Source organism: Microcaecilia unicolor, chromosome 5 (assembly GCF_901765095.1).
Source record: "Microcaecilia unicolor chromosome 5, aMicUni1.1, whole genome shotgun sequence".
Taxonomy (NCBI): Eukaryota; Metazoa; Chordata; class Amphibia; order Gymnophiona; family Siphonopidae; genus Microcaecilia; species Microcaecilia unicolor.
In genome coordinates this window covers 115,919,872-115,947,703 of record NC_044035.1, presented here as the reverse complement: position 1 = coordinate 115,947,703, position 27,832 = coordinate 115,919,872, and the positions used below count along the sequence as shown (strand labels likewise).

The window sequence follows — 27,832 nt, the reverse complement described above, 5'->3', positions numbered from 1 at the left end:
ACCGGAGTCACAGCCCCTATCTGGCACAGACTGTGCAAAGTCTCCTCTACCGCCGCCCGTTTGGCAGCAGAACCGCATCGGGACTCCACAAACATGTCTCTCACCGGGGCATCGAATTCTATTCGGTATCCGTCTCTGATCAGGTCCAAGACCCACTGATCTGCGGAGATCTTGGCCCACTCCTCGAAAAAGAGGGAAAGTCTTCCTCCGATGACAGGAAACAAGGAGGGGGCCAGCGTAACATCATTGAGAGGGTCGTCCCTGAACTCCAGGCCTTGAACCGGCAGCTGCGGAACGTTTGTCCGAGCGAAAGGAGTTTCTCTGCTGAAAGCGGGCACGCAAAGTGAACCCAGCAGCATGCCCTGGGCGGTACCTTCTAGCTTTACGGAAGCGAGGTCTATAAGAGGAGCGGACCGCCTGACCCTTAGAGGAAGGCTTCGGCCTATCTTCGGGCAAGCGCTGAGGTTTGGAATCCCCCAGGCCTTTAACAATGTTTTCCAGCTCCTCACCAAACAGGAGAAGGCCTTGAAAAGGCAACTTCACCAACCTTTGCTTAGAGGCCATGTCCGCCGCCCAATGTCGTAGCCAAAGAGTGCGGAGAGCCGCCACTGCTACAGCCATTTGTTTAGCTGAAGCTCTGATCATGTCATAAAGGGCGTCAGCCAAAAAGGACAAGGCCGACTCCATCCGCGGAGCCACTACAGATAAGGTCTCCGCTCCATCACCGGGCTGTTCCACTGCCTGCTGTAACCAAGCCAGGCAGGCTCTAGCAGCATAACAACTGCATGCAGACGCCCGAACAGTGAGACCTGCCAAATCAAAGGACCGCTTCAGAGCTGAATTAAGCCTGCGGTCTTGAATATCCTTCATGACAACACCTCCTTCAACAGGGAGGGTAGTTCTCTTTGTCACAGCCGTGACCAGGGCATCCACTTTAGGCATTGCAAAGCGAGCCAAATGTTCCTCACTCAGAGGGTATAATTGCCCCATAGCCCTGGCAACATTCAAAGGTCCCTCGGGGTCAGCCCATTGAGCCGAAATAAGCTCTTGGATGGAGTCATGCAAAGGAAAGGCTCGAGCAGGCTTTCTGGTACTAGCCATCCTTGGATTAACAGAGGAGGCTGTGCCACTCCCAGGATCTTCAATCGAGAGGAAAAATCCTCACCGCAGACAGATCATCAAGCTCCTATGGCAATTCTGCACCTGACTCTGGCTCCTCAGCCCAAGAAGTTCTGCCAGACCCCTCAGAATCCTCTTAGCCATACCACAGGGGGGGGAGGGGGGTGCGCTACACTCAGAAGGGGAATTAGCCCTTCTGCGTTTATCAGGAGGATAAGAAACAGGCAAAGCCAACTCCAAAAGGCCAGGATCCACCGGGGGGCAGGCAGAGGGTCTGAAGATCCCTGTGGAAGAGCTCTTTTAAGCATGTACGCCCTATGCAGCATTAAAACAAAATCAGGGGAGAAAACCACTCCCTGACCGCCTGGATCCTGCCCAGGGTTATCAGCTCTATTATTAGCCTCACTCAGAGGACCCCCCCCCCCCCCCCGGATTCAGGGCTCTCCATCGCAACGGAGGCTGCGCCATGTGGAAAATCCAAAATGGCGTCCGCTGCCAGCTCAGAGCGCAAAAGATCGCCACTTGCCATGCTCAGGCTGGCTCTACCATCTGTACAGCACGAATTACAGAGCCCCGCTGCTGATTTGAGCTTGCCACATTTAGAACAGCGCTTTACAGTCTCCGCAGCCATCGCCGAAAACGGCGGTAAATTCAAAAATGGCAGTTCGCACCAAAAACGTCCCGATCGCGGGCCCACCCCGGAGGAGTCAGAAAACACTCTCACCTCACTAGACCGAGTATCACAGCTCCGGTCCTGCAGAAGAATCTGAAGAAAAAAACCTCTTTTCCAAGATCGCTGCGCTAAAGTGCGACGCGACTTTAATTTTTTTTTTTAACGCTGTGAGGAAAGCAGAGGCAAAAAAGGTGAATAAAAACACTCTGGAGGCTCAGATAAGTGGGAAAGGCAGGGAAAGGCGAACCAATGTGCCTGCATCCACTGAGTGGGAAAGGACAGAGAAAAGCAAGCTAATATGTCCACATCCACGGGGGCATGGGTAAGGCAGGGAAAGGGCTGACCTATGTGCCTTCAAAGTGAAGCTGCTATAGCCTCTAACACCCTGGCTAACAACTGGCAAGCCAGGAGCCACCCCCAGGCAGATTTTTGATGGAGCTCGAAGAAGCTGCGCCACCCTGCTTGGGGAGATAGAGAATACTGAAGAGGCAGTGGAGCTAGCTGGCCATGAGGCACTGTGAAAAGTTGAGTGCTCTCTATCTCCCCTGCTGGTTGATGGACACAACCCATACGTAATGGCTTCATCTGCTTGATGACAAGGAATATCCAATTACCTATTAAATCCATGCAATGTTGTACCCTTAATGTATCAATCTCAGAGATAGAGTTAAGTGGAATGATCACTGAAATATTATTAGCATAACTATATACCAGAAAACCATTATTCTCAGCATAAATTCCAGTGATTGCAGGAAAATGTTAAACAAAATAAGTGAAAGAGGAGAACCCCGAGGAACGCCACAGGAATTCAACCATGCTGATGAATAAGTCTTTTACTATCACCCTATAAGACCTGGAGGCGGATTTTCAAAGCACTTACGCTTACAAAGTTGAATAGTAACCTATGAAATTTTGTAAGTAAGTGCTTTGATAAAGAGCCCCTTGGTTGTCAAAAAACCCTGAATCCATTTCAAAACATTTCCTGTAATACCTATGTCCTCTAAAATTTGTATTAAAATAGCATCATCAACCAAATCAAAACACTGCTAAAAGAGCAAACTGAAGCAGCAAAGCACTCCTCCTTAACAAAAGCCTGATATGGTCCAATAAAAACTGATTACCATTTCTGTACTATACATTGAACAAAACCAGATTGTGAGTCATGTAAAATACTATGATTAGTCAAATAACGTTCCAATTGTAAAGTAACCAGACTTTCTGTAAGATTGGTATTACTTGCTTGGACTTTTACAGCCCAAATCCATGACCTTCAATTTTTTTTTTTTTTAGAAATCTTAGCAATCCAACTCTAGACCACTTCTAAAACTTTACTAGAATCCCATTATGTTTTTCATACTTACCAAAATTTGCACTAGGGTGGATAACCTGGAATCTCTAGCAAAACACAAAATGTTTCTCGATGGTCCCTATGCAACGGTCTAGTTGTTTTCAATATTTTTGTATGTCACTTACAAATATATTGAAAGAACCAGGCCACATGCAATACTTGTAACAAAGCACCGCTAAAGCCCATCTGTTCAGGATGAACTGCATTTACTACCACCCTTTCTCATCTCCTACTCAGGGCGTTCAGTTTATTTATTAATTTACTAGGAGGGGCATAATCAAAAGGGGCGCCCAAGTTTTCCTGAGGACGTCCTCATAGGACGTCCCGACGAAGAGGCGGGGAAACCTGTATTACTGAAACAAGATGGGCGTCCATCTTTCATTTCGATAATACGGTCGGGGACACCCAAATCACGAAATTTAGGCTGACCTTAGAGATGATCGTCCTTACAGATGGTCGTCCCTGATTTTCGGCAATAATGGAAACCACCCATCTCAGAAACAGCCAAATCTAAGCCCTTTGGTCATGGGAGGAGCCAGCATTCATAGTGCACTGGTCCTACTGACATGCCAAGACACCAACCAGGCACCCTAGGGGGCACTGCAGTGGACTTCAGAGATTGCTCTCAGGTGTATAGCTCCCTTACCTTGGGTGCTGAGCCCCCCCAAAACCCACTTCCCACAACTGTACACCACTACCATAGCCCTTATGGGTGAAGGGGGGCACCTACATGTGGATACAGTGGGTTTGTGGTGGGTTTTGAAGGGCTCACATTTACCACAAGTGTACTACTACTACAAATCATTTCTTTAGCGTTACCAGTCGTACGCAGCGCTTCACAATTTGTAACAGGTAGGGGGGGATGGGCCCGGGTCCGCCTGCCTGAAGAGCACTGCACCCACTAAAACTACTCCAGGAACCTGCATACTGCTGTCATGGATCTGGGTATGATATTTAAGGTTAGCATAGAGGCTGGAAAAATATTTAAAAATTTTTTTTTTAGGGTGGGAGGGGGTTAGTAACCACTGGGGGAGTAAGGGGAGATCATCCCCGATTCCGCCAGTGGTCATCTGGCCATTTAGAGCACTTTTTTGTGACTTGGTCGTAAGAAAAAAACGGACCAGGTAAAGTCGTCCAAGTGTTTGTCAGGGATGCCCTTCTTTTTTCCATTATGGATCGAGAACACCCATGTGTTTGGCACGCACCAGACACGCCTTTGCTACACCTCCAACACGCCCCCGTGAACTTTGGTCGTCCCCGCGACAGAAAGCAGTTAAGGCCGCCCAAAATTGGCTTTCGATTATGCTGATTTGGGCGACCCTGTAAGAAGAACATCCATCTTGCGATTTGTGTCGAAAGATGGCCACCCTTCTCTTTCGAAAATATGCCTGTAGGTCTTGCTAAAATCCAAGTACACCACATATAAAGCACTTATGTATTCCTTCTCTCGGGTCACTCAGTAAAAGAAATTGATCCAATTTATTTCAGAAGACCTTCCCCTCTGGTAAAACCATGCTGCTTTGATCCTATAACCTGCTGAATTCCAGAAACTAAACTATTCTGTTTTAGTAGTGACTTCATTGGAAAGTGTTTATGGTTTTGCATGTATTTTCCATTTTATAAAATACTAGTAAAAAATCCCCGTTTCTGATGCAAATGAAACGGGGGCTAGCAAGGTTTTCTTCTGTGTGCATGTGGGAGTGTGTGTGTCCCTGCCCCTGTGCTGTCTGTCCTCTCTGTCCCCTCCCCCCTCGGAGTCGAGTCCTTCAGTGTTAAGTTTCCTGCTGTGCTGTGTTTGTGTTACAGAGATAGTGAGGGCTTCTGCCCTCTCTCCCCTCCCCCCTCTGAGTCCTTCACTGTTACAGAGAGAGCGATTTGATTTCGTGCTTTGCTGTGTTTTCCTTCACTGTTTGTGTTACAGAGAGAGCGAGGGCGGGGCAGACACTCATGGGGAAACCGGATATCTCTCCCCCTTCACACTTTCAGCTGGAGGCTTCATTTAGAACGTTGGTGGTGCCTTTTATATATAGAGATAAGTACAAAATTGCAAATCTCTGTGCCTATATTTATACTTGCTCCAAAGCAGATGTAAATATAGGCATCTGACTTTCTGTGCCCTTTGTGTGGTACTTAGGCCTTGTTTGCTTATTGTTGTTTTTTAAACAACAACATTATTGAAAGATGTATTTACTTTTCCACACGCAATAGCTATATTTTAGCCACTGTTTCCCAACTCTCTCCTGGAACATGGTTTTCAAGGTTGCCACGATGCATATTCATGATAGATGTAAATATACTGGAGATCCAGTATATGCAGAGATATCTCAGGTATAATGAAGGTGGGAATCCTGAAAGCCAGAATGGCTAGGTGTGCCTCCTAGGGAGGATAGGAGCACCTAGCTCCCTCCACAACCCATTTGCCCAGTTATAAAATGACCTTCTTTGAAACTTGGCCCAAGCAGTGCAGCTGATTATATACATTTCCAGGAACATATATTAATCCGGAAGAAAAACTATGCAGGCATATTTAATATTCAAATATACATGCAGTTGCCCTCACCTATGCCCATATACATAAACAACAGGGAAAAACTATGCAGGTGCTTTGGCATCTGAATACCTCTAGCAAATTTCCAAAGTTTTCTTTGAAAACTAGCTAAAGAATGTGACTACAAAAATACTTACTTAGTTACCATGTGGGTTTCTGGAAATTGATACCCTAGACAATGCTCCCTCCAATTTTTGACAGGCTATATGCACAAAAAAAATTGTTTTCTGCAACATTTTATAAGCAGAGTTCACATTTTTGCACTACAAGACAAGTTTACCTATGTAAGCAAATATCAGGATTTCTACAGTGTTATTTAGGTAACTATTTTCATGAAAGCAGTTCTATATAAGCTGTTTTAACTTATCATTTGTTTTAAATAATTATAAAATATCCAATAGTTTGGTTTCTCTGTCCTGCCTTATAATACCTAAATTAAAAGGTTTGTCACAGTATTGTATTTTCTCATGCATGCTGTTTTGCTATGTGTATGTGGAGGAGTGGCCTAGTGGTTAGGGTGGTGGACTTTGGTCCTGGGGAGCTGAGGAACTGAGTTCGATTCCCACTTCAGGCACAGGCAGCTCCTTGTGACTCTGGGTAAGTCACTTAACCCTCCATTGCCCCATGTAAGCCGCATTGAGCCTGCCATGAGTGGGAAAGCGCGGGGTACAAATGTAACAAAAATAAAAAATACACACGCAGAACTTAGAGGGAACATTGACCCTAGGAGACCAACTACATTTATACCAGATGAAATATCTTTAGAACTGGGCCACAAAATGAAGTTGAATATTTCTAGCATCCTAAACATGCAAACAGCTGCCTAAGATTACCTTATTAGTCCAGCAAAAAGATAAATTCCAAATTTGCTGATATTTAAGTATCATGTGTATGGCCATATTTGCCATGTCATTATTATCTTTAATTTGTAATATTCTTTTGCTAAAGACCAAACAATAGAGAATCACCAATACAGCACAAACAGCACAAAAGCAGAGCATAGCCAGCCACAAGAAGGGGTAAAGGAAGCAATATTTATTCAACGAATTCTAATATACATCATGTATGCATTAAAGCAAACAACTCTACAGTTAAGTTAAAATTATAAATATGATGTTATCCAGGAGCTATAACAAAAACTTAGCACAAAGGACAATGCAATTTGCTAGTACCACGTATGTCTACCATACAATACAATTAGATTTTACAAAGCATTATTCAAACAAAACCTATGGTAAAATGCTTGATAAGCAAGACATTATAGAAGGATTTTTAGTAGGTTTATTATGAGGCTTTTTCATGTGCATTAGAAATCTAGAAGCATCTGACCTATACTGACAAAGAAATCATAAATCTACTTCCTAAATAACAAAATGGAGTTGAAAATTGAAAGCAGGTATATATAGACTTAGAGTGTATATCAAGATGGCATTTAGCCTGAAAGGATGTCACCCAGAACCCATTTGTTTCATTTACCAATTAAGGCCAAGATACCACAGTACAACAATAACCACTGTATTTTCTCCAGACATCCCTATCAGCATTATGGATTATTCTGAAGCAAATGCAAAGATGTGATCAAACTTCCATTGCAACTAAATGATTTTGAATTTTCTAACTCATTAAAATGTTCTAGGAAAGAAATTTAGTCTTATTTTGTGACAAAAATACACTGTAACATTTCAGAACAAGACTGTTTCAACATTTTTAGATACATTTTAATAGAGCAACAGAATACTGCCTGTTATTTTTTTTTAAGGGGAAGATGAGCAGGAGATAGGGGATATCCTGCTCCACTTAATGTTTTATACCCTTTGACTCCTAGATAAACCATACACAGTTTCATAAACCATTTGCCATATGCTAACATCAGAAAATTATGATTAGAAATATGCATTAGAAGCACAGAGATAAGTTCCCAGAGCATGCACCTCTATTTAGTGGAGATTCCAATTCTTCAACTCCCCACAAAGACAGCAAAAGATAATGCATTAGCAATGTAAACTGGTCTCTTTCCTCCTATCATGTTGTACCTATGCTCCAATTCCCTTTCATCCCAAAAGGTATCACCTTCTCAGTGCTATCATTTCCTAAACCAGTGAAATACATAAAAATATTTAAGGCTACTACCAAATCTAGTTATCCATTGAGAGCATTGCAAATTAATCACTGGGACATGCCTATTGCTCTTTTCAGTTTGTTTCCATAGTATTCATGAAATGGTGTGATACAAAGAAGTTAAGGCTACCATTTTACCAGGAAATCAATTTTTATGACCACAATTGACAACATGCAAGTTAAAGATATACTTACTGGTGTTCAGCTAGTGGCAGGAGAAAAGATTTGTCAGATGTGTCTTCCACTTAATGCTGTCTATGAGTCATTATCTTTTTACAACATTTGCCAGAGAGTAAATAATGCTCATGACTTTTAAATCAGTTTTAAAAGAACTGATGTTATACTCTTTCATAATTACCTGGTAATTCTTCTACCACAGATGTTAAACATAACTATTCTAAAGCAAATTTCAGAACAATCTTTAACACCTCTTTTCTAAAACAGATGTCCTATACAATCGATCTGCAACAGACTATTTGGTCACATTCTGATTGCTGCAAGTTACAACATTTTAAAATGTAAAACATTATTTTCACAAAGCACATCTGCTTTTTATTTCTACAGTTTCCTACTATCACTTTTGACATAAGGCCCTCTCATTCATGTTAACTAATTACATGCGCATAAAACCAACTGCTTCATAAATATCCTTATTGTGCCTTTACCCAGGCACACATATGTAGTATCAACATTAGTCCCTTTGTTGTGAAGATATAAAAATAATGTCACATACCTTAGTAAATTGAAGCTAAGGTCTAGCCGTTTTGCAAGGTGTCCATACTTCCTTCCAAGAAATTCTGGAATTTCCTTACAGTCTTGACCAATGTAAGATACCTAGCAATGAAAAGGCAACAAAATCACCCCAAAATTGAAACTGTACTATTTTCCTCGTTTCTCTTGATTTGGTTTATACTATGTTGACTTTGATCCTAGTACCTTCCAGATACATGCCTATGGTGCTAGAAAACAAAGTTTTTCCAGTGTAGCAGGACCCCAAAATGTTCTTCTCTCTTGAGAATTAGGAAACTTTTGGAGACCTTGCTCCTAAGCTGCAATGAGGTGATAGGTTAGTTATATCACCTCACTGATAGTTTAATTATATCACCTCATTGCAATGAAGGATGAGTCAAAGTACCTCTCAGAGAGTGGGTATTCCCTGTATGTGTATAGGAACGAACTATAAAAGGCCCTGTTAATTTGGATCTTGGGGAAAAGGAAGAGGGTGGGATTTGCCAATGCTCAGGAATTCTAAGAAGCAGCAGGGAGCTGCCTCTCTTCATGGCCTTGAACAGAGAAGTTTCCTAGACAGGACTGGCCTAACCCAGTACCTATAAAGTGAAGAAGTAAGAATCGAGGTCACGTGATGGTTTGAGGGAGGAAGTCGTGTCTTCTTTCTCTCTGGGGTTCCCCCCTCACCTTTTGCGGCAAACCGAGCGATAAAACGCACGAACTGTGCCCTTACCGGCACCTCCCGATGGGGACAGTATATGGAGCCCTTTGTGACCCGTGAGATGCGCCCAACACCCGGCAGGACGGTGAAAAGAAGTGCGGAGAAGCAGCGTGGCTCGGAGGAATCCAAGATGGTGCCTGCTCAGATGTCAGACCCTCCTCCACAGTTCCACCTGACCCAACTGCAGCAGATAGTTGAAGCGGTAAAGACAGCGCTCGACCTCCAGTTTGCCAAACTATCCGAACAGCTAGCGGGGGTCAAGACCCGGTTGGGAGAGACAACGCGCAGGACGGGGGAGCTGGAGGTCCGGATGTCTGCACTGGAGGACTCCACAACCGAAAAGGACAAAGTAATAGAAAGCTTGCAACAAGCCTTGAAAGCACAGGCGAAACACCTGGATGATATGGAGAATAGATCTCGAAGATCTAATTTGAGACTGATCGGCATACCAGAAACTATCCCCGATCACTCGCTTTCCACACAGTTGGAGCGCTGGTTAAAAACTGAACTTGCACTATCGGATAGCATAGGCCCACTATGCTTGGAACGGGCTCATCGGCTGGGCAGGAAGGCCAACACAGGGAACAGGCCCAGAGCAGTGATAGTAAAAGTCCACAACTTCCTTCATAAGGAGGAAATCCTGCGAGGTGCAAGAGCTAAATGGGACACTCTGACCTATGATGGCGCACATGTAAAGATATTCCAGGATTACTCGGCGACTTTGCAAGAGTATCGGAAGGCCTTTGGACCACTGTGTAGACATTTAGCCGGGAAAAACCAATGGTTTATGCTTTTGTATCCTGCACAGCTGAAAGTCTTAACATCGGAGGGTTGGAAAACCTTTATGTCCCCCGGGGAGATTCAAGAACTGTTGCGGACGGAGCCCCCTGCGAGCACGGGACAGAACGGATGAGAGGAATCCCGATCATGAGAAAGAGACTGGAAGGTCTTAGTGAAGTGGCCGATAGGACCTTTGGAGGTGAATTACGTGGCATTGGGTTCTGGAGTGCATGGTATGAATGTTGAAAGTTATGAATGTTTACAGGTGTTGAAGTTAAGTGTTCAGCTGACAGTGGGAGGGGGGTGGATTAGTAGGGATACAATGCGCACGATAAGAGTCCCACCAACACAAACGGAACAAGCTTCAAGTTGCTGACTTAACACCCGCAAGGTGATGGGCTTGGGAAGGGAAGAGAGACATAGGAGGCGTGACTGGGATCATAGGCAAAGGTAAAGTTGTAGGGAATAGGGGCCAAGCCCAGGAGAGGGGGGAGCCCATAATCGCGTGGCCTTTTGCTCTACTACCACGGTAGTGAGATGTTTAGGAGAGCACAGAAGGGGTATGAGGAGGACAGGGGGTGGGGAGAATAGGATGGAGGGAGGGAAGGAGAGGGAAGGGATTAGAGTAGACGGGGGGAGGGCAAAGATGGGAATTGCAGCAAACGCAAGCTCACAGATCCTCTAACTCTAGAATCTGGAACAGATGTATAGAGCTTTGACTGTAGCGCACCCTCTGGCGGGTAGAGATCTGAGGTGTCAGATGGGGGGGCGGGTGAGGCTGGGCACTCGAACCCGCGTAAATAGACATGTATACATGCTGCATAGCACACCAACTGGCAAGCAGGGATGACAAAAGTAACTAGATTTGTATCCTGGAATGTGGGGGGCATAGCAACGCCGGTTAAACGGGCAAAAATACTGCAGGCCCTGAAAAGGCATAAAGCCGATGTGGCCTGCCTCCAGGAGACAAGACTAACGGAGGAGGAGCACAAAATGTTGCAGCGAGCGTGGGTGGGACAGGTGTTCTCCGCTTCGGCGGAGGGAAGGAAACGGGGAGTAGCAATCCTAATTAAAAAAGGATTATCAGCGAAAGCTGAGTTATTGGCGGCAGATCCCTGGGGCGTTACGTGATGATCCACCTTTGGCTCCAAGACAGGGGAACTTTTGGTGGTCTCATTATATGGGCCGAATGACTACTCTGCTGCTTTCTTTCAAACTATCATAAAGCACTGCTCCGCCAGGGCATCACTGAAGTTGATGATTTGTGGGGACTTTAATTTAATAGCAGACCCGGAAAGAGACACCACAAACCCTAGGGATGCACCACAGGGGGGTAGCAAGCAGAGAGCACTCCGGGCATTTATGCGCACCCTGAACCTAGTAGACACTTGGAGGGCCCTGCACCCAGAAACCAGAGACCACACACACTTGTCTAGGGCCCAAGGGACAAGCTCTAGAATAGACTATATGCTGATAGACAGCCTTGCCTTTTCCTGGGTGTGTGGGTCAGGAATTGGACCCACAGAGATATCAGATCATGCACTGGTGTGGACGGAGTTGGAAGTCCTGGAACACTATCGGGGAGCTGGGGGATGGAGATACCCGGGTTATTTGCACGGGGATAAAGAAGTCACACAATTTTTAGCAGCTCAATGGAGGGAGTATGAGCGCTTCAATAGGTAGCATGCGGATCGCCCCCATCTTTATTGGATGGCCTCTAAGGCGGTCCTCAGGGGAGCCATAATAGCATTTTTGCAGGCACGGAAGAAAAAGCGGGCCAGGGCGATCTTACATTTGGAGTCTCAACTCTGGAAGGCCAAATGGCAATATATAAAAACCCAATCTGCTGTAAGTAGAGAGCAGTATTTAGCGGCTCAGGTGACGCTTAATATGCTAATCCATAGTCAAACCAAAAGATCTCTCCTATACTATAAGTGTAAGTTGCAGAGATTTGGTAACAAAACGGGCACACTCCTAGCGCGGTTGGTGCAAGCAGCAGGCCCTGGAAGAGTGATAACAGCAATGAAAGACCTCCAGGGTGCGATCAAAAATAACAGCGAAGAAATAGGGCAGATTTTTCATGAGTACTTCGGTACACTTTATAAGGGGAGGGAAACAGCGGGATCCACTAGCTTGCCAGATTATCTGGAGCAGGTAGGGCTCCCGAAACTCCAACAGCAACACAAAGACATGTTAAATCAACCTATTAGCGGCAAGGAGTTGCAAGACACAATTAAATCCCTAGCTTTAAGCTCGGCCCCGGGTCCGGATGGATTCATGGGAGAGTACTACAAATCACTGCCTAAGGATGGGTTGGAAGCACTTGGGAGCTATCTGGAACAAACAGTTGAGGAGAAGAGATTCCCCCCATATGCGAACGAAACCCTGATCACGCTGATACCTAAGCCAGGAAGAGATGGGGTGTGTCCGGGTTCGTACCGTCCCATCTCCCTGATTAATGTAGATGTGAAAATCTTAGCGCAGATAATGGCTGCATGCTTGGGGCACCTGCTACCGGAACTTATAGGTGAGGAGCAGGTGGGATTCGTTCGGAATAGACAGGCGGGCAGTAATGTCCGGCGCCTTTTGTTGGCAATGGCGCAGTGCCAAAATGAACAGAGCACTGCAGTGATACTTAGTCTGGACGCCGAAAAGGCGTTTGACAGGGTGGACTAGGGGTATCTGTTTGGGCTCCTGAGCTATATGGGGGTGCAGGGTTGGTTTCGAGATGCATTAGCAGCGCTGTACAGGGACACCAAAGCAGCAGTATTAGTGAATGGTGTAAGGGGAGAGTCCTTTCAGATTCATCAGGGGACGCGACAGGGGTACCCACTATCCCCCCTCCTTTTCGTGTTGGCGATGGAGCCATTGCTTTGTGCCTGGCGGGGGATGGGGGGGTGAGGGGTGTGCCCTTGAAGGGTGGGATAGTCAAAGCCCTAGCCTTCGCAGATGACTTGCTTGTAGTGACCAGGAGCCTGAACAATCTATACCCCGAATTCTGGAGGTGATCAAGGAATATGGGAGCACTCAGGTTACCTACTTAACATCCAAAAGTCCAAGGCCCTGGGGATCCTGCCAGGCGATGGAATACAGCATAGGATCCCATTACCTATAGAGTGGGAGCAAGAAGCAATCAAGACTTAGGAGTCAAAATACCTCGAGACCTCTCTCAAGTGTACACCTGGAATGTGAGGAAGTTGCTGAATGATACAAGAGTGAGCCTGCAAATGTGCAGGGCCTCCCCATATCACTACTGGGTAGAATAGCCTTATATAACATGGTAGTAGTTCCCAAGTGGTTGTATGTGTTTCAGACCCTGGCCATTATATCTGACCAAAGCTGAGCGAGCAGCGGCTAAACAAGATTTTACAGACCTTCTTGTGGAAAAGAAAAAAACCTAGAACGGCCTTGTCTAACCTGCACCTCCCGGTGGAATTTGGAGGCCTGGGTTGCTGAACCTGCGCTATATGCCAATCTCCAGTGGCCTGAGACACTTGAATGACTGGATGAGGCGCAGGCAGTACTTACTCCATCTAGCTTAGAGCTACTAGAGAACTTAACAGAAACACATAAGTTACTTACTACACAGGAAAAGCAAAGATGAAACTAGCCTACTCAGTATAGGCACAACTTTTGCCGGCGGCGCAGGCAGTCTGGCTCTGCCGACACCACCGATTTTCGCCTCGTACTACCCCATACCTCCCAATATCTGCGGCAACCCGGAATTCCGACCGGGTCAGCTTTTCTCCGCTGGCAGGAGAAAGGACTGGAGTATGTGCTGCAGGCCATCAATGAAAAAGGCCGGCCTAAATCGTGGGCGCACTCCAGACCCAATTTTCCCTAAGTTCGTTGGATTGGTTTCATTATTACCCAGCTAAAGCACTATATAGAAAGCCTTCCGCCAGAAGCACTAGCAGAAGATATACAAGAGGAACTGGGCTCGGCACTCTACTTGGGGGTGTTACACAAAGTGCCACTAATGTTCTATCATAGACACTTTAAAGACATGGCAAAGAACCGGATTTGAGAGACTATCCACTTGTGGAGCGAGGAACTGGGGACGGAGATTACAACCCGACACTATTGCGTGACACATCTTTATTGGCTACCGCAGACACATGGACAAGCAAATTATGGGAATGTGCAATTTAAGTTTACTCTGAGAGCATATGTGCCTCCCAGATGAGCATTCCATATGGGAGTGTCGCCAGATGGGGCATGCCCCAAATGTGCAGGGGAAGGCGCAACGTGTGGGCCATAGTTTTGGAATTGTCTGCGGATTTGGAAGTTTTGGAGGGACTTGACTAAGCAGGTCGCCATTATTTGGAATGTAACCTGGCAGATGGATGCTCGACTTCTTTTTGGTTACCCCGCGAATATCCAGGCCCATGCCAGGGGATGTCAAGCCTTTGCCATGCGAGCAGTGATGGTGGCGAAGAAAACAATATTGTCGACATGGTTATCCGCGGAGGGCCCAACGATATCTCAGTGGAGAGAGCAGATGATCTGCCTCCTACGCATGGAAAGAATGAGTTTGCGAACCCGGAGGCCGATAAGCGCCAGGTCTTTTTGGAAATGCTGGACGCCGTTTTGGCTTACGCTGACGCCCTATGCCAGAGGACACATAATGAACATGTAAAATAGATGTGCAAATAAGCGCTACTATAACATTAGAGTGGTGAGGACTGTGATTAAAAGTTGCAATCGGGGAGGGGGGGTTTGGAAGGGGAGGGAGAGAGCGGGGAGAAGCATAGGGGGAGAGAAACTGGAAAATTACTGGAGAAACAATCAGGTAGACCAGAACGGCTGTGAGACTTTTGTTGTTGGTGAAGGGTAATGCACTATGTTGTTCAAAGCATAAGTATACCAGTGTTAGATAATTACGCAGAATCATTTGTATGTTAACGATGATTAAGATTTTCTCCAATAAAAATGATTGAACCATAAAGTGAAGAAGTAAACTGCTTAAGTCTAAGCGTATATAAATACTCAAATGAATAAATGAACCTGAACAAGGGAGATGGGAAGAAAAGGATGCCAGAAAGATCTAGAGGAGAATTTTGGGCATCAACAAAATGCTTGCAGCAGAATGTGAAGAACCCAGAATAGATCTGCCTGGAGACAGCAAGCTATGCGAGTGTGATTTTCCCATTTCTGAGGTGTTTGGTTGTACCTTAATTCTGGTACATAAGATATACCACTACACATCATTCTATTTTTTCAGTTGTGAGTCCCACCCTATGGAATGCCTTGCCCCTCTACCTCAGATCACAGACATCCTTAAAGTTCAAAACAGAACTTACACCATTCCTTTTTGAGGATGCTTTTATACAACCCTAAGACTGGTCTTCACGACAGGGGCTGCTAGTCAGTCATTCAGACATTCCTTTTTGAGGATGCTTTTATACTACCCTAAGACTGGTCTTTGGACAGGCTTGCCAGTCAGTCAGTTCAGAACTACTTCCCCTCTGTCACCAGCTAATACCCATCGTTTTATAAATCAGTGGAGTTCTATTTCTCCCTCGCCTGCTATCCTTTCCCTCTTCAGTCTCCCTCTTTCCCTCTTCCTAATTTTAGTGTTGTAAGCTGTACAGATATACCTTTAGATATGCAGGATAGCAAGTCTTCAATAACTTGGAAACTTGCAGATAACAAGAGATATGCAGGAAGCACCATGAACAGGTGACAGTCATTATTTGACCCTTTACATCACACTAACTAAACATCTCAGAACCCTCGGGTGGGCCTCTGGAATAGTGGGAAGGACTACTAGAAGATTATCAATGTACAAAGACCAAGGGACACTCAATGAAATTACGTGAAAATACTTTTAATCAATAGAAGGAAATATTTTTTCACTCAACGAATAGTTAAGCTCTAGAACTCATTTCCAGAGGATGTGGTAACAGAGGTTAGCATATCTGGGTTTAAAAAAGGTTTGGACAGTTCCTGGTGGAAAAGTCCATAGTCTGCTATTGAGACACACATGGGGAGCCACTGCTTGCCCTGGGATTGTAGCATGGAATCCTTGCTACTATTTGGGTTTCTGCTAGGTACTTCTGACCTGGATTGGCCACTGTTGGAAACAGGATATTGGGCTAGATGAACCACTGGTTTGACCCAGTATGGCTAGTCTTAAGTTCTTAGGTAAGACCTAATTTCTTCTTCCATTACATAGCTTCTCACTATTCCAGAACCTGTGGGATGTTTAAAAGCAATCCCTCAAGTGGGTGGGATCCTGGCACCACCACCCTGAGAAGCGAAGTCACAAAACTGGCTTTTGAGAATGCCACAACATCCACCTTGCAGTGCTTGGCCAAAGGTATGCACCGTCGACCACATCGCCACCTTGCAAATATCCACCAGACACAATAAAATATTCTTCGCTCAGGATGTCACTGTACGCCTTGTAGAATGAGCCAACAAGGTCTGAGGAGGCTGCTTCCCTGCAAGCAAATAAGCTGACACGATAGTCTCCTTCAGCTATCTAGCAATTGTAGGCTTGGAAGCCATGAGACCAGGACTGTGTTTACCAAAACCATAGACTGATTTGCGAAACTCATTAGTGACTTCCAGATACCTAATGAAGACACTACGCTTCAAGGAAGAATACTGAGCCTCCTCGTCCCCTCTGTGAAAGGATGGAAGCTACACTGATTAGTTGGGAAGAAATACTGATACCACTTTTGGAAGGAAGAAAGGAACCGTTCACAGAGAGACCCCCACTTCCAAAAGCAGACAAAGGGATCCTGACAAGAGAGAGCCTGAAGCTCTGAAAAAACAACATGCTGAAGCTACAGCCACCGAATGCTGTCTTCAGCTTAAGAACTTGCAAGAAGACCTTCCAGAGTGGCTCAAAAGGAGGCTACTGAGGAGCCTGAAGGTTCCACTCTGGACACAGCATACGAAAGGGAGGCTGCAAATGGCCTGCTCCTCACAAGAATTAAATGATATCCAGATGAGCCACAAGAGATGTCTTCTGTAGTCAGCTCCTGACATGGGCCAAAGCCACAACCTGAACTTTTAGGCAACCCAACGCTAATCCTTTCTGAAGACCTACCTGGAGAAATGCAAGGATGTGCGTGATCTGAGCAGAGATGAGAGAAAGGCCACAATCAGAACACCAGCCCTTAAACATCATCCACACCCACGCCATGGAAGTAGAGTATTTCTGAGTCTGAAGCAAGGTAATGATGACTGACTCAGAATAACTTTTTTGTCTCAATCGAGCCCTTTTAATTGCCAAGCCATAAGGCCAAAAGGAACACTTATCCTTCATGTGTACTGGTCCCTTGCTTCAGTAGGCTGTGTAACCTGTGGAAGATGGAGAAGATCCCCATCCAGCAGTCGAATCCGGTCCACGTACCATGGCCTTCGCAGCCAATCTGAACTATGAGACTTATTTGACCCCAGTGCAATGCGATCCTTTTCAACATGCGGCCTACCACAGACCAAGGAAGGAAGACAATGTAGATGTGTCTCCAGCCACGGCTGCAGTAGGGCACCGATCCCCATTGAGCCCAGTTCTTTATAACTTGGGCACTTTGCCATTCCTTTTCATCACCATCAAGTCTAGAAGCAGAAAACCCCATTGGTCCACTAACAGCTGAAAATCTTGGCTAGATAGTTCCCATTCTTCCAGGTCCAAGGACTGTCTTCTAAGAAAGTCAACCTCCACATTCAAGGGCCCAGCAATGTGCCAAGAAGCAGAGAAGATTTCTCTCTACTTCCACCACCATCAAATGACTGAGGGTCCCACCCTGCTTGTTGAAATAAGCCACTGCCATCACGTTGTTGGAGAAAACTCAGACTGGAGCCCCCGTCAGAAAGGGAACAAAGTCGTGAGAGACATTCTGCATTGTCTTGAGCTCCAAGAGATTTATTGACCATTGAGACTCCTGTTCTGCCCAACTGCCCTGTCCAGATGGAACTTGTGATGAGCTCCCCAACCCAACTTGCTGGAATCTATTGCCAACACCTCCCATTGTGTTATCGAAAGGGAGCTCAAACGGTCAAATTCCTGGGTGACAACCGCCAATGCATACTCCGTCTGGCAACAAAAGTCCAAGGAAGGTGGTCATACTTCTATGACACCTGAGACCAGCGGCTGAGAAGAGACTCCTGTAATTGCCGCATATGAGCCCTTGTCCATGGCACCACTTCCATTGTCATTGTCACTGACCCCAGAACCTGGACATAGTCCCAGACCCTGGGTCTGCCTTGACTGAGGAGACGACAAATCTGTTGAACCAGCTTTGACTTCTTGCGTTCCTTGAGGAAGATCCTCTCCCTTCCTGTGTCAAATAAAACACTCAGATACTCCAGCATCTGCGATTGAGTTAGTTTGCTTTTCTCAAAACTGATCACCCAACCCAAGAATGGCAGTCAGACAACTTTGTCCATTGTCACCATACTGTCCAAATAGGATGACACATGAATGAGCAAGACATCAACATACAGGTGAACTCCAATTCCCTGGAGCCAAAGGAAGGCCGCCACCATCATCATAATCTTGGCAAACATTCTAGGTGCTGTGGTGAGACCCAAGGGCAAAGCCCTGAACTGGAAGTGACGGCACAGCACCATAAAATGTAGAAACTCTTGATGCAGCAGCCATATGGGTATATGCAAGGACGCCTTCTTGAGATCAAGTGCGATGAGAAATTCTCCCATTTATTAAATTCTTTATTTATAATTTCAAATATTATCATTACAAGAGATTCCTGTTACAGGAAAAAATACTTTAAGATTACATCATCCATAGAAAATATAATAAAACCAATATTTTAAGTTTCTTCTTTAAACCACAAATAAGAGGGGGCATGTACAAAGAATATTGGGGAAAGATATTAGGGGAAAGAAGAAAAAAAAGAATAGACTTTACACGCATTTTCTATCCCACCATTTATATTTTACATTTATCCATTGGTTATTAACCATTTGAAATTAATGTTTCCTAGAGTCTATGAACACTCTCAACTGATCTGGCTGAAAAAAGATATATATTTAGTCCTTCATATTTTAAGACACATTTGCATGGGTCTCCTTTCTCATACTCAGAAAAAACTTTCTAGTCTCCTGTGTCTGTTTAGTGACATCTTGAAAAATACGAACTATTTTTCCATAAAATAACTCATTCATTCTACGAAAATATAATTGTTCCACTGCTTCCACATCCTGTTGAAAGACATAATTTGAACTAAAAGAGTCATTCTTTCAGAATTTTCAGATATGGATGCTTCCAAAATTTCTGATATATTTAAAGTTATTTCCCCATTGTTATCAGTTAATTTGCCAGATGGTAGTGATCCTTCCGATGGAATTTTATTTTGTATATAATATATTTTATTTACTGGAGGTAAAGATTCAGGAGGATACTTTAAGATATCAATCAAATATTTTTTAAAGACTTCTAAAGGTGGTATTCCCAATTCCCTCAGAAAGTTCAAAATACGCAAGTTTAATCTCCGATTGTAATTCTCTATTTGCTCAAGCCTTCTTTTAATCATTATTTTATCTTTTATCATTCCTGACGATAGCTCTTGCAATTTTTTAACATCTTCTTTAAGCATTGTCGTTTGAGTAGTAAATTCTGTTTTTATAGATGTTAGAGAATTAGAGAAAGTGTTCATTGTACTCACTAATGTAGAAAGTTCTTTCGTGGAGTTTTCAATGGTTACAGCCAACTGTTGGAGAACAATCCACATGTTCTCCAACGACACCGTCCCTGGAGCTGATTTCAATTGCTTCCAATCAGTGCTCAGGCCCGAAGGCCTTTGCTTCCCTTCAGGTTCCGCTTTTCCAGTGCCTTCAACTGAGGAACCTTCACCAACCACATCGGATTCGGAAGGGCCTCTCTGGATTTGCCATCCTTCTGGGGGGGGGGGGGCGGTGGATAAACCACTGGGGCGAAAGAGTGACATCAAGGCCCAAGTCTTCCAGACTTCCCCCTTCCTGGAAGACAGCGGGGCTCCTCCCGGTATTCTGGGTAGAAATTATCGAAGTGAACCTTTCTATCGACTGCTGATGGATAGAGGAGGTCCGGGTTGTCGAGGCTTCCACCCGGACTGTTCCCTTTCTTTTGTATGAGGCATCAGTAAGGAAATTATTTCATATACAGGTCGTCAATTCAGAGAGCCTCAACTTCATTCAACTGTGTGCCGCCATCTTGACACGCCCCCCGCCTCGAAATTCTCCCATTTAAACAAGAGAGAATGAAGGGAGGAAAGATGTAAATTTGCAGGGCACCAGAGACAGGGATCTGAAGACCTCCAGATATGACGCTGAAGACTCAAGCCACTCACAAAGCTCAAATGGTTTGACCAACTGGACCAGGAACAAATCACTCAGAACCAGAGGCTGAAAAGTGTATCCATCCTCCTGCTGGAGATAGAGAATTGAAAACTGAACTAATCTGAGACATATTTCTCTTGGTATCCAGTCCAGCTCTTCAGTATTTTCTATCTCCACCTGCTGGTTGATGGACACAACTATCCCACAGGTTCTGGAATAATGGAAAGCTACGTAATAGAAATGTTTATCAATATAAATATTATGGGGGTTTTTTTTAAATAGCAAACATCTGGAGGAAAAGTCCATAGACTGTTATTGAGATAGACATGGGGGAAGACACTGCTTGGATTGGAATGGAATGTTGCTACTAATTTGGTTTCTCCCAAGTACCTGTGACCTGGATTGGCCACTGTTGGAAGCAGGATACTGAGCTAGAGGGACCATTGGTCTGACCCAGTATGGCTGTTCTTATGTTTGTAATCAGTGGTGTGCTGGAGCCGGCTCGCACCGGATCGCAAGAGCCGGTTGTTACATTTTCTTCCGGCTTGCGAGCCGGTTGTTGAAAATAGCGAGCCAGCTCTGGCTCTCCTCCCTCCCTCCTCCCTCCCTCCAGATCCGCCTCACCGCCAGCTTGTTTTTAGAATTCTTCGGGGCAGGCAGTCTTGCCTGCCCGCTTCAGCGTTGACTGTCCTCCCTTGCCGATTCGCGCTTTAAAAATGGCCGCCGAGACTTCCAGAGGTGGCCTCGCGAGACTTCGGCTGAAGTCTAGGCGGCCATTTTGAAGCACGACTCAGCAAGGGAGGACAGTCGGCGCTGGAAGCGAGCAGGCAAGACTGCCTGCCCCGAAGAATTCAAAAAACAAGCGGGCGGTGAGGGACCGGATCGGGAGGGAGGGAGGGAGGAGAAGAATTCGCGAAACAACTCGAGAGGGGGTGGCGGGGGGGGGGGGAAAGGGAGTCGCTGCTGAGCATGGGTGGATGGAGGGGGTCACTGGGTATGGGTGCATGCAGGGCAGGGGAGAGGAGGGTACACTGCTGGACATGGGTGCATGCAGGGCAGGGAAAAGGAGGGTCACTGCTGGACATGGGTCCATGCAGGGCAGGGGAGAGGAGGGTACACTGCTGGACATGGGTGCATGCAGGGGAGAGGAGGGTCACTGCTGGACATCTGGGTGCATGCAGGGCAGGGGAGAGGAGGCGAGAGAGAAGAAATGCTGGACATGGATGGAGGGGACAGAAGAGTGAGGAAGGAGATGAGATGAGGGAAAAGGAAGAGAGGAGAAAAACTGCATATGGATGAAGAAAATAGGCAGAAGCTGAGGACCAGAAATGAAGAAGAAAGGAGGAAAGAAAGAAATGGAAAGGAAGCCCTGGAAACAGAGTTAAGAGGACAGATAGCAGAATCAGATACTGGGCCAGCATGATCAGAAAAACAGTCACCAGACAAAAAAGGTAGAAAAAAAATCATTTTATTTTCATTATAGTGTTTGGAATATGCTCCCTTTGAGAATCAGGTGCTCAACATTAAAAGTTTATATTTATTTACTTATTTATGGCATTTTATCCCACATTAAACATGAATTAGATTGGAACCTGGGATCATTTAATTTTTTTTCCTGGAGAGAGTAATGCATTGCCCCCCCCCCCCCCGACTCCCCCCCGGCTATAGCCAGCTCTGCAATTTTGGGGGGGGTGCAGTGGTGGACGGGGGGGGGGGGGGAGCGCCTAGGTGGACCAGGGAGAGAGCCTGTTGTTAAAAATTTACCAGCACACCACTGTTTGTAATCCATACAAAGTTATGGATAAACTTTTGACTGACTTTGACCCCATAGTACATAAAACTTTCAAAAATAAAAGTTGCCCAAATTTACTCCTCAAAACTTTTATAGCCTAGTGTTTATTGCAGTGAGTTGAGAAACTGAGGAACTGGGTTTGATCCCCAATGCAGCTCCTTGTGATTCTGGCCAATTCATTTAACCCTCCATTGCCCTCTAGGGACAGAAAAAGTACCTGCATATAATAACTGTAAACCACTTTGATTGTACCACAGAAGGCAGTATATCAAATCCCATTGCCCATCTCTGTTATTTGTAACACCACTTTTGGTACCTTTTCGCTCAGCAGGTCACAAATAAAACAAATCAGTAAGAAATATAAGTTCACAAGCTGACTTGTACTCCCCTCTGGGAAGAACCACTCAGATGCCAAAATTTTTATGTAGCTAGCACTCAGTTAAAGATGGGCTCAGAGGCAAGTCCTAAACTGAAAGCCTCCCTAAACAACTAGGTCTTGAGACCTGTCCTGAAATTATATAGGATGTCTATAGATGCAGTTCCTGTGAAAGTGAAGTCTACAGGGTAGCACAGTAACATAGTGGCCTTTTTACAAAGGCGCTGGTAGCACGTGCCCAATCGGCACTACCACTGGAGTAACACGTGTGCCCGCGATAATTCCAATTTTGGCACACTCCAAATCCCACGGTAGTAAATAATTTTCTATTTTCTACAGGGGGTGCATTCCCGGCAGTAACCGGCAGTGCGCCAACGTTGGCTTGTGCTGCATGGTTACCACGTGGGTAGCACATGAGTCTTTACTGCTAAGTCAATGGGTGGCAGTAAGGGCTCAGGCTGTAAATAGGCACGCACTAGTTTTAATATTATTGCAGGCCCATTTCCCAGCCCATTAAAAAATAGCCTTTTCCCAGCCAAGGTAAAAAAAAATGGCCCAGCTTTTGCTTAAAAGACACGCCCACACTACTGCAGGCCACTTTTTACCATGGCATTGTAAAAGGACCCCATAGTGAATGATGGCAGACAAAGACTTGTATGGTCCATCCAGTCTGCCCAATAAGGCAGCCAGAGTAATTGTACCTGCCACTCCATGATTATCACTGGCCTCACAAACAGGGCAGTAGACAATACATGATTAATCCAACAATATTGTTAACATTTTACTTTTTAATTTCAACCTTATGATGTCCTCCCCTCCCCTAATGAGAGACACACTACACATACTGATAGCATATGATATGAATGTGATATAACAAATACATATTTAATCCTGATCTGTCTTTGCTGTTTTTGAGACACAGACTGTAGAAGTCTGCCCAGCACTGGCCCTACTTTTCAAATACTAGAGTTGCACTCAGTACGAACAATTATGCAAAATTCCACACAACAAATTGATTCCAACCTAATATGTATGTGGTGTGGAAGACAAGTAAATCAGACCGTGATGACCAAGTGTATGAAATGACTTGTACGATACAAGCAGGGGTGTATCTGCGTGGGGCCACAGGGGCCTGGGCCCCCGCAGATTTTGCCCCGGACCCCCTACCGCTGTTAACCCTCCCTCCCTCCCCCGCCTACCGCCGTCACCTACCCCCGAGGTCCGCTTCCTCGTGCCGGCTTTTTAAAATATTGCTTCAGCTGGAGGGGGACCCCAACCCCCCGCCAGCCCAGCCGCGGTCTTCTTTAACTTCTTCATCCTCGTCGTGCTGTGAAAGCATGCAGCTTTCACAGCACGACGAGGATGAAGAAGTTAAAGAAGACCGCGGCTGGGCTGGCGGGGGGTTGGGGTCCCCCGCCAGCTGAAGCAATATTTTAAAAAGCCGGCACGAGGAAGCGGACCTCGGGGGTAGGTGACGGCGGTAGGCGGGGGAGGGAGGGAGGGTTAACGGCGGTAGGGGGGAGGGTTGACGGCGGTAGGGGGGGCAGCGGCGGACGGGGGGGCTATAATGTGCCCCCTCACTCTAGCCCCTGCCCCCCCTACCGCTGAACCTCAGATACGCCCCTGGACACAAGTAAATCTGATAGACATATGGGGATACCATGATTTAAAAAAAAACATGGTGAGTCTATACTAAGATCTCATATTTGATACAGGTAGCGAGTGTTCCTCTTTGAGTGGAGTCACATGGTCCAATCTTTCTGTGTCATGCAGCATTTTTATAGCAGCATTTTGAATTAGCTGTAGATGACATAATGGAAAGAATACAACTTTGCAGCAAAGTGTTCTTGTAATCCAATATGCTAATGACTAGTTTAAGCAGAAACATATACAGTTCATTGTGATCGAAGAGCCAATGAACTGAGCTGATTGATCTCAGTGTAAATATACAATTCTTTACTAAGTAAGAAACTTGAGAATCAATGACAATTATCAAGATAAATACCTAAAACACAAACCTTATCTCTAAAACTTACCAGACTATCTTCAATCTTTAAGCCATAAGGAAATACAGTGCTGAAAAACTTAAAGATCAAAGCTTGTCTTAAGAATTCAGCCATAATCTGTACATAAGCAATAATGGATAAACTATTACTGATCCTAGCAATAATGGATGGATATTAACTGTCAAACATTATCAAAAGATGAGTCATCAGCATATATAAAAGCTACTAATCCTAAGGACTGAATTAAGGTGGCCAAAGATGGCAGAAATATATTACACATAATATGATCAAGAACAGAACTTTGAGGTACACCACAACAAAAGGAACGAGAGGAAGATTTCTGCTTATCCTACAGGATGAAAAAAGAGTAATATTCTGATAGACAGGAGGAAAACCAATTACAAACAGTGTCCTTAATATCTATATCTTTCAACTTCTCTAATAAGAGATCATGACTTATCAGATTGAAGACTGCACTCAGATCTAGAGCAAGCATCAATAAATCAGTGCTTAATGTGAACCCTAATGTGATTTCTTACCCTATTAGGGCTAACGCAGTGTTCTTCCCTGCCCCAAAGCCTAGTTGCTCTGGATGAAGAACATTATGCTTTTACAAAAAATCTGATAACTGTAAAGAGATGATCTATTTCATATTTTGCTCTTCAAGGAACTGAGAGCTCTGGCCTTAAAGTTTTTAAGGTCCATCATTGATTCTATCAATCCTATTTATCAGACAGACAGCAATCGGTTCTATTCAGCAATAGCACATCATCACCTTGGGCACCGAATTGTGGGATGCCACACGGATCCATACTGTCTTCTATTTTATTTACTATCTACCTCAAGCCTTTGGCTGAGATCACTTTCTTCTGATGTATACTGTCCCTATTTAACTTGGTTCCCCTCAATCCTCCTTATCCGTAATCAACTCACTGGTCCACGTTATGTAGATCCTGATTTTTCCCCTGTGCTCTGAACTTTATTTCTAGTCAATTTCAAAACCTGTTCTATATCAGAACAGCTGGAAAATGGGATACTGTTTGAAGATCTGCTTCTGTTATTACATTTCAGTCTCATTATTCCCACTCCTTTTGTCCACAATAACACATGGTTCCATAATTCTACTGCCTCAGGTACAAACTTAGATTGTTAGCCCTCCAGAGACAGGGAAATACTCAGTGTACCTGAATGTAACTCACCTTGGGCTACTACGGAAAAAGGTGTGAGCAAAATCCAAATAAATAAATAGTGAGTTACATCTTCTTAAAAGACAAATATGACAAGCTAGATGTTTGGAAACACAGGCCCTCTGATTTGCTAAGTCATTATTACATAAGTATTGCCATACTGGGAAAGACCAAAGGTCCATCAAGCCCAGCATCCTGTTTCCAACAGTGGCCAATCCAGATCACAAATACCTGGCAAATGTACTCACCGATTCTATCATCTCTCTATATAAAACGCACCTCCAACGTTCGAATGAAGCCTCTGTTAGCCAAAAGTGAAGGGGGTGAGATCGCATTGTGTCTGCCCCGCCCACGCGTCAAACGTGATGACGTCGAGGGCGGAGCAATGACACTCATCCAATCGCAACGCTCGGCAGCGAAGCGTCAGGGAAGGAGGCGGCGCTCTCAACGTCTAGCCTTCCCTTCGCTGTGTTCCGCCTTCTTCTGACGTCAAGGATGACGTCAAAAGAAGGCGGAACACAGCGAAGGGAAACCTAGACGTCGGGAGCACCGCCTCCTTCCCTGACGCTTCGCTGCCGGAACCACGGAGGTACATTTAAAAACAAGAAAAAAAAATAAAAACCATGTTGGGGGGAGCGAAGAGGGTGGTCACAAAAGAAAAACAATGGGAGCGGGAGGGCAGGGGAGAAACGACACCATGGATGCGAGGGGGGGGGGAAGAAGAGGGCGGCCCAGGCTGGGACATGGGAGAGAGAGGAGCATGGATGCAAGGGGGGGTCATGGAAGGGAGACAGGGGACTTGCTGGAAAAGGATGAATGGAGGCGGCAGGGGACAGAGGAGCATGGATGGGCATGGATTGGGAGGGCAGGGCTCAGGGAGAGAGGGCAATTGCTGGAAAGGGATGAATGGAGGGGGCAGGGGACAGAGGAGCATGGATGGGCATGGATTGGGAGGGCAGGACTCAGGGAGAGAGGGAAATTGCTGGATAGGGATGAATAGAGGGGACAGATGGGCATGGATGGATATGGATTGCAGGGCAGGCCTCAGGGAGACAGGGCAATTGCTGGATAGGGAAAAATGGAGGGGCCAGGTGACAGATGAGCATGGATGGGCATGGATTGGAAGGGCAGGACTCAGGGAGACGGGAATTGCTGAATAGGGATGAATGGAGGGGACAGATGGCCATGGATGGATATGGATTGCAGGGCAGGCCTCAGGCAGAGAGGGGAAATGCTGGATAGGGAAAAATGGAGGGGCCAGGTGACAGATGAGCATGGATGGGCATGGATTGGAAGGGCAGGACTCAGGGAGAGGGGAATTGCTGGATAGGGATGAATGGAGGGCACAGATGGGCATGGATGCATATGGATTGCAGGGCAGGCCTCAGGCAGAGAGGGGAATTGCTGGATAGGGATGAATGGAGGGGCCAGGTGAAAGAGGAGCATGAATTGGAAGGGCAGGACTCAGGGAGAGGGGAATTGCTGGATAGGGATGAATGGAGGGGACAGATGGCCATGGATGGATATGGATTGCAGGGCAGGCCTCAGGCAGAGAGGGGAAATGCTGGATAGGGAAAAATGGAGGGGCCAGGTGACAAAGGAGCATGGATTGGAAGGGCAGGACTCATGGAGAGGGGAATTGCTGGATAGGGATGAATGGAAGGGACAGATGGCCATGGATGCATATGGATTGCAGGGCAGGCCTCAGGGAGACAGCGGAATTGCTGGATAGGGATGAATGGAGGGGCCAGGTGACAGATGAGCATGGATGGGCATGGATTGGAAGGGCAGGACTCAGGGAGAGGGGAATTGCTGGATAGGGATGAATGGAGGGCACAGATGGGCATGGATGCATATGGATTGCAGGGCAGGCCTCAGGCAGACAGGGGAATTGTGGATAGGGATGAATGGAGGAGCCAGGTGACAGAGGTGCATGGATTGGAAGGGCAGGACTCAGGGAGAGGGGAATTGCTGGATAGGGATGAATGGAGGGGACAGATGGCCATGGATGGATATGGATTGCAGGCCAGGCCTCAGGCAGAGAGGGGAAATGCTGGATAGGGAAAAATGGAGGGGCCAGGTGACAAAGGAGCATGGATGGGCATGGATTGGAAGGGCAGGACTCAGGGAGAGGGGAATTGC

The 27,832-nt window shown here is 45.7% G+C and overlaps 1 protein-coding gene across 1 annotated transcript in view; it reads right to left on the bottom strand.

The window, feature by feature from the left end:
• The window catches only part of LRMDA (leucine rich melanocyte differentiation associated), a 2,054,983-nt gene that overhangs the window by 1,995,635 nt on the left and 31,516 nt on the right, over positions 1–27,832 (bottom strand). Inside the window, exon 2 of the mRNA XM_030203233.1 lies at positions 8,540–8,640. Coding sequence (XP_030059093.1) covers positions 8,540–8,640 — 101 coding nt within the window. The remainder of the gene's footprint in view (positions 1–8,539; positions 8,641–27,832) is intronic.